Source organism: Engraulis encrasicolus, chromosome 4 (assembly GCF_034702125.1).
Source record: "Engraulis encrasicolus isolate BLACKSEA-1 chromosome 4, IST_EnEncr_1.0, whole genome shotgun sequence".
In the NCBI taxonomy this organism is placed as follows: domain Eukaryota; kingdom Metazoa; phylum Chordata; class Actinopteri; order Clupeiformes; family Engraulidae; genus Engraulis; species Engraulis encrasicolus.
This window is the reverse complement of record NC_085860.1, coordinates 28,112,896-28,120,395: the sequence shown is the minus strand read 5'-3', so window position 1 is coordinate 28,120,395 and position 7,500 is coordinate 28,112,896. Positions and strand designations below refer to the sequence as shown.

The 7,500-nt window shown below is 44.7% G+C and overlaps 1 protein-coding gene across 1 annotated transcript in view; it reads right to left on the bottom strand.

The window, feature by feature from the left end:
- LOC134448036 (myosin heavy chain-like) overlaps nucleotides 1-7,500 on the bottom strand; it is a 23,195-nt gene that overhangs the window by 9,277 nt on the left and 6,418 nt on the right. Inside the window, exons 11-20 of the mRNA XM_063197794.1 lie at nucleotides 7,036-7,221; nucleotides 6,480-6,564; nucleotides 4,452-4,519; nucleotides 4,123-4,192; nucleotides 3,100-3,207; nucleotides 2,659-2,790; nucleotides 1,498-1,571; nucleotides 951-1,035; nucleotides 496-589; nucleotides 1-18 (exon numbers count right to left, since the gene is read on the bottom strand). The exon at nucleotides 1-18 is cut by the window's left edge and continues 65 nt beyond it. Of these exons, the coding sequence (XP_063053864.1) occupies nucleotides 1-18; nucleotides 496-589; nucleotides 951-1,035; nucleotides 1,498-1,571; nucleotides 2,659-2,790; nucleotides 3,100-3,207; nucleotides 4,123-4,192; nucleotides 4,452-4,519; nucleotides 6,480-6,564; nucleotides 7,036-7,221 (920 nt within the window). The remainder of the gene's footprint in view (nucleotides 19-495; nucleotides 590-950; nucleotides 1,036-1,497; nucleotides 1,572-2,658; nucleotides 2,791-3,099; nucleotides 3,208-4,122; nucleotides 4,193-4,451; nucleotides 4,520-6,479; nucleotides 6,565-7,035; nucleotides 7,222-7,500) is intronic.

The following is a 7,500-nucleotide window of genomic DNA, read 5'->3' as shown; positions in this document are numbered from 1 at the left end:
CTGCTCTCATCCTGCTCTCTGTGTTCATGTCACACACACACACACACACACACACACACACACACACACACACACACACACACACACACACACACACACACACACACACACACACACACACACACACACACACACACACACTCACGCACACACACACACACACACACACACACACACACACACACAATCAATGGGCTTAGGGAACCAGACTAATTTCTTCTTAATTGGCTTTTTGGACTTTATTGGACATACCCACTGAAGTCAGGCAGGAAGAAAATGGAGAGATGAGATGGAAATGATAAATGGGAAATGACCCAGGCCGGATTCGAACTTGGGTCCCCATGAGTATGTTGCCTGTTGCACCACAGCATCATTGTTTTCATTAGATCCCCATTAGCTTTTGCTTAAAAAAAGCAAATGGGGATCTAATAAAAACAAACAAACAAACAAACAAACAGACAAACAAACAAACTCTTACCCTCCAGAGACACTTACCCTCCAGCTGGACAGTGAGAGACTCCAGACAAGCAGCGCTGTCCCGGCCAGCCTCCCCTCGCCCCCTCGCACTGGAGCACTCAAGCTCAGCCAGCTAGAAACACACAGGTACAAGTGCGCGCGCGCACACACACACACACACACACACACACACACACACACACACACACACACACACACACACACACACACACACACACACACACACACACACACACACACACACACACACACACACCATTCAGATTCGATTGTGTGTGTGTGTGTGTATGAGTGTGTGTGTGTGTGAGAGAGAGAGAGTGTGTGTGTGCTTGCACGCGCTTGTGTGGGTGGGTGGGTGTGAATGTGTGTTTGTGTGTGTGTGTCCATGTGTGTGTGTGTGTCTATGTGTGCGTGCGTGTGTGTGTGTGTGTGTGTGTGTGTGTGTATGTGTTGGACTCCTTGAGCTCCTGTACCTTGAGCTGCAGAGTTCTGATGGTGCTGTGGGCTTCCTCTCTCTCTGTCTCCCTCTGCCTCTCCACACAGCTCAAAGCCTTTTCCCTGGATACACACATAGAATATCACTAAACATTACCACACACACACATGGAAACACACAGACTCACACGTGCAAACCACTCTGAGGAGTACATAATGTGTACATAAGAGTGTGTGGTCTTATGTGAAGTGAAAGCCCAACTGGGAAACTCCAACTCCCATTGTCATTGTGACACAGCACTCCACAGCACACAAGTGCACACTGCACACAGCGAAATTGCATTTATGCCTCACCTGTGCAAGGGGGCAGACCCAATGGCACCTGAAAGGGAGCAGTGCGGCGGGCCAGTACCATGCTCAGGGTACCTCAGTCATGGAGGAGGATGGAGGAGAGCACTGGTGAATTACTCCGCCCACCAACCTGGCGGGTCGGGAGTCGAACCGGCAACTTTTGGGCTACAAGTCTGATGCCCTAACCGCTTACCCATGACTGGTGTGTGAGTGCACACTTATGTATATGTGTACCTGTTTGTCAGGGCCTTCTCCATGTCTGCTAGTTGCTGTTCCAGCTTCTCCACCTCACTGCTGTGCTGAGATGCCTGATGGGAGAGAGAGACGCAAATAGAGACACGGACAGAAAAACAAGAAATAGAGACAAAGACAGAAAAGAGAGATTAAAAAATAGAAAACTGAATTTCATGCCAGCTAGTTGTACACTGATATTTTGATGTGGTTTTCACATCTTTACCAGACCAATCCTTGATCACTTCACTCACTCATCTCATCCAGCTGTCTGCATGTCCCCATGTGTCCTCCCCTGTCCTCATTTGTGCTGTCCTACCCTCAACTCACTCCTGACTCATCTGCTAGCATTTGTCACCAATGATCTTCCAATCACCTCTCGTTCTCTGTCTCCTGGTCATCCCCACTTTGTCCCCACCAGCTCCTATTCCCATCTTGATCCTGTTCACCGTCTCTACCTTACCAGAGAGAGTAGAGAGAGAGAGGTTCCGTTGGCCCATTGTTTCCGGGTTCTATTATTGCAAGGGGGAGGGGAGGAAATCCCCCATTAGGCAGACCTAGACAGACCTAAGGACTGTTCTATTCAATGCTAGGAGTATTATGACACACCCCTTTAGGCAGACTGGAACCTGGTCATTTTAGGTGCCCATAGCAACCTATTACATTGGCATATCTCTATATACTTAAAGAATCTCTGGTCTCTACCTTACCTTATCTCTCCCGACCTGTCCCTGACTGGCCACACCTGTCTATAGTCTACTGACGGTCTTCTGCCCTCTGTCTCTCCATATGTAGGCTTTTTTCTTGTCCCTACTTTTCCTCACCTGGCCGTCCTCAGCTCCTATGCACTCCCACCTGCATGCTACTCCCCGTCCCCTCTGTATGTCCCCACATGTCTAACCATCTCATGTCACCCCTCCTTACTTGTCCCCCCGCTCTCTCTCCTCTTGCCTCCCTGCCCATTTCCTCTGCATTTCCTTTGTCTTGTCTGTCCCCCTGTCCTGCATGTCCCCATCTGGCTCTGTGTCCCTTGTGTATGTGTGTGTCCCTGCCCATTGTCTGTCCCCCTGTCCTGTGTGTCCTGGCTGCATGTCCCTTGTGTATGCGTGTCTCCCCACCTGGCTGCATGTCCCTTGTCTGTCCCCCTGTCCTGTGTCTCCCCACCTGGCTTCTGGCTGACTGCAGCTCCTGCTGCTGCTCCTCCAGTGCTGAGTCTCGGAGGCGGAGCATGTCCCACACCTCCTGCAGCTCCGTCCTCACCTGACCCAGCTCACTGTCCACCTGCGCCACACACACCTGCACACACAGCAAAATACACATGAAACACACACACACACACACACACACAACTTTTGACAAAAGACATGCATAGCAAATTGTCTGCATGAATGCACAACACAACACAAAGTTCAACACACTAATTAACAGTAAATTCTGATGTGTTAATTCAACCCTACAAGAGTTGAATTTGACACTCTTCTACTTTGTAGTTTATCCTACTCTAAGTGCTCAATTATCACCACAGAATGCACTGTGTGCTTTTGTGCAGATGCAACATACATACAACATAAGACGACTATCATCTCTCCACAGTGTACCACCCACCTGGCTGTCTGCATGTTCTTGCTGCTGTCTCTGGTTCCTCAGCCTCTCCTCCTGCAGCTGCTGTCTGAGGGAGTCCATCTCCGCCTCCAGCTGGACCCCAATGTGGCTCTGGGGACACCCATGGAATCCAGAGTTGTGACAACCGGGAAACAGACAGGAAGTCGGTTGGTGACATGATTCACGTACATTCAAATAATTCTAGGCAGCAGCTGTCTTTTTTGCTAGTGGCTAAGACAGGACCACTACATAACAAGCAAAGACGAAGTAAAAATGAATTAAAATGAATGGCATTAACCATTACTGCGCTTTCTGTATTCGATGCTGCCTTCTTGGAACTATTTTGGAACTATTGTCAATGACATTCTGTGTGTCAAAGGCTCCATGAGCCGCCATTGTTGTGTAAAAATGGAGCAAGGAGGTCAATGGAATTAGCTTAAATCTTACTTCAATGGCTGTGTCTCTGGGGAGCAGCAGAGGAGAAGAGAGGAGAGTTGTAGAATAGAAGTAGAAGTACTGTTCCAGATGTTATTACAACACTAGTATGCTATTACATGGATGCAACTAACATGTTTTGTGATTACAGCCGTAACAAAACTAGTCATTATACATCTCTGCTCAGTGTAGCATAGTGGATAGCAGTGGAGTGGGATATATGCATAGTGGGTAGTAGAGTATAGCCAGGTGTATAATGTGGTAGAAGTAGAAAAAAAAGTAGAAACAATAAAAACCTCATTAGATGCAGTGGAATAACTGGGGTAACAATTATGTAATCTTATTTCCTGATGTTGGTACTAGAGATGCACCGGATCCTGATTTTTAGGATCCTGCCGGATACCGGATCTACTGCTGAAGATCCAGAACCTCTCTAGTTGGTACATCATGAGTTTTCTTCATCTACTTTAAACACCTCTCAGTATGGAAAAGTGTATGCGGTATGTAGTGTCCTGTAGTGTCATTATCAGACCCATATGGTTGTCATGTTGTTGTGTCGTTTGATATGGCACAGCACAGTTCACCTCTCACCTTCACTTTCAGTGTCTCCACTGTAGCCTCACACTGAGTCTTCTGCTCTTCAAGATGCCTCAGATGATCTCTGAGATGGGGAAAGAGGCATTACGTTGGCAGCTGGGATAGTTCGTTCATCCATCCACTTATCCACTTACTCCATCCATCCATCCATCCATCCATCCATCTATCCATCCATCCATCCATCCATCCATCCATCCATCCATCCATCCATCCATCCATCCATCCATCCATCCATCCATCCATCCATCCATCCATCCATCCATCCATCCATCCATTTAAGGTGTGTAGTCTTTAATTGATTTATCTATTTTTTCATTACTCACTGGCTCCTCTGAAGCTCACTCTGAAGATTTCTGACAGTCTGTGATAGTTGAGTAGCCTCTTCTCTCAGCTGCAGCATGACATGAGCGACAAACAGCAGGCATGTCAGATACAAATGGACTCAACATTTGCTATCTTGAACAACCAAATTTGTGAGAGCTTTACATCACTTCTAACTGTGGTAGAAGTTAGTCAGTGATCAACTCTGACCATAACGATGTGAGCATCTTCAGTACAGAGTGACAGTGGCATGTCTATTGTAGCTCTCCATGTAAAGTAAGACTTTCCACTGAACAGGACTCCGTTAAATTTGACGAATGTAATAAATAAATAAATAATGGCTACGTTTACATGGGACATTTAATTCCGAATGAACTCACTTTAATTCTGAATCTTAATTCTGTTTTGAAAACGTCATAACACTTCACAATTCAGAATTACAGTTTTTCTCGATTGGTTTGGCTAATTTCTCGAAACTGAGATGACATTCTCAAAACAACACGGACAAATCCCCAAACCAACTTGCAATTTCCCAAAACAGAATGGCATTTCTCATTGCTTTCATCAAATATCAAATGCTTTCTACATGTCTCAAATGTTTAGTACATCTCTGCAGATGGCTATGTACAAGTACCCTACAGTTGACACATTGAGCATACATTTAGCATAATTTTATCTTGCTTATCTAAACGAATTAGACAATTCTCAATGTAATGGTTGCCCTCTCCAAAACATGTCAGCATGATTTAATTGTGTAAGTCATCATATGCGAAATAGTCTACACAATTGTCAAAACAGTCAAGGACATAATACTTTAAGAATTGCATTAAACAGTAAATTTATGACAGTGTTCAACAGGCCAGATGCTATTGTAACTTTACTAGTTTGTAGAAAATAATTTTACAACCGTGTATACTACAGTTTCCTCTGTTATTTGGCTAATTTCTTGACATTTTTTCAAACAACATTCTGTTTTAAACATTTGCTAGTTACTTTCTGTATGTGAATTTATGGCAAAGAAAGTTACTGATAAATGTCCACTGTAAATTGTCTGTGTTGTCAAACTTCAATGGTTTCACTCACTTTTTAATTTTTATACATAGTCGAAATCTGTTAGCTGAACGTAGACAAAATATCTAACCATTTTGACTTGCAGTGCTTACACAATGGCAAAGGGACAATGTATTTTGGGGGTACTGATGCTATATGTGGGGAAGGAATTTAGTTTTGACACACAGGTAAATTGTTTTTGGAGTGATATGAGTAAGAGATGAGGATCCATCCATCCAGTTTATTTTGACAGAAGGACTAAATTAATACAAATGAGCCAAAGCAATTGAGAAGGATCTATGCCATTTTTATGGTACTGACTATTTTTGTGGGAGAAGAATTAGTGCTGATGCAAGAATGAGCTGTTTTGGGAGGTATATGACATTTTGCTAGTTATCTGAACTGTTGTGCAGAAGTGTAAGAATGTTTGGCCAAATGACCCAATGGTTATAGGAATGTCATCTCAGTTTCAAGTAATTAGCCAAACCAATCGAGAAAAACTGTAAATGAGGGATCAAAGGGAACTCGATGGAATTCATTTAATTCGGAATTATTAAATCGGAATTAAAAACGTCATGTAAACATAGCCATTGTGTGTGTACAGTATGTGTAAGAGCATGTGCGTGTGCAAGTCAAACTACTTCCTCCTGTCGTTTCTTGTACTGCTGACTTCATAATGCGAGGCTCAGCGTCACTGATGATTGACGTTTTTACTCAATATCTTACAAAAATACATTTCAAGGATTATTCTCTCATGTACAACTGAGATGTTGAATGGGAGAAAGCACCCCCCACAAGTCGCTCAGTGCTGGTTGACAGCAGGGAAACTATTGTTTTCTCCACGGAGACAGGAGCATCAGGAAGGGATGAGAGGAAATAGTTTGACTTGCATGTTTATGTCCCGAAAATGACTTCCTATCTGTGTAGTCATGTGACTGGCTGGCTAGCCAATCAGCTAAGGGCTGAGCTGAGGAGCTTACTTTGTTGGTCTCCTCCCCATGCAGCCTCCGCCCCTCCTCCAGGTCCCCTTGTGTGAGGCGCAGCTTCATGGCCACTTCCTCCCACCTAAATAAAAACAAACGTGGATAGCGTGCAAAATGCAATTTTCCCCATCATAACAGAGAAACTACTAAAACTATTACACAGTGCACCTTTAAGTAAAATGTTTGAAAAAGAAAAAAGTTGTATCCACACGATGAACAGCTCCCTCACCGGGATTTGTTTACTGAAGCTGCCCAACATTTTGACCCAGCAAAGATTTTGGCTGCATACTCCTGCCGAAGATCTTTGTTTGGTGGAAACGTTGTGCAACTTCATCAAATAACTCACGGAGAGGGAGCCGTTAACGGCTACTTCTCAATTTCAAGTGTTCTAGCCTTGCTAGGACGTAAAACGCCTGGTGGTTGGATACTCCGCAGAGTAACCAAAGAGTATCCAATCACTGGGCGTTTCACATTCTAGCAAGGCTAGAACCCTGGACATTGAGAAAGAGCCCAACTCTGTGTGGATACCACTTATATCTTTTTTTTCTCGCACCTCCCATTCCAGTGATTGGCCACCCTTTTTAGCTCCTCCTTCTCAGTAGAAAACCCCGCCTCTAGATGCTGCCTCTCGGCTGCCTGCCTCTGTAGCTCCGCCTCCTGTGCTGAGACCTGCTGCCTCAGGGACTGGTGCAGCGCCTCAAGCTCCTCCCTCTTCTGCTGCATGGCATCATGGGATTCACTGAAGGGGGCGGAGTCAGAAACAGGTCAAAGGGAGATGACCACAGGTACCACTGACAGGTACTATAATCTTAATTATAAAATAGATTTAAGTCTGAGTAAAACACACACACAATACAAAACACATCCACACAACACAACACAACACAACACAACACAACACAACACAACACAACACAACACAACACAACACAACACAACACAACACAACACAACACAACACAACACACACATGCAACAGAGGCAGAGCAGAGAAGATTAAAGTATTGCTCCTCTAGCC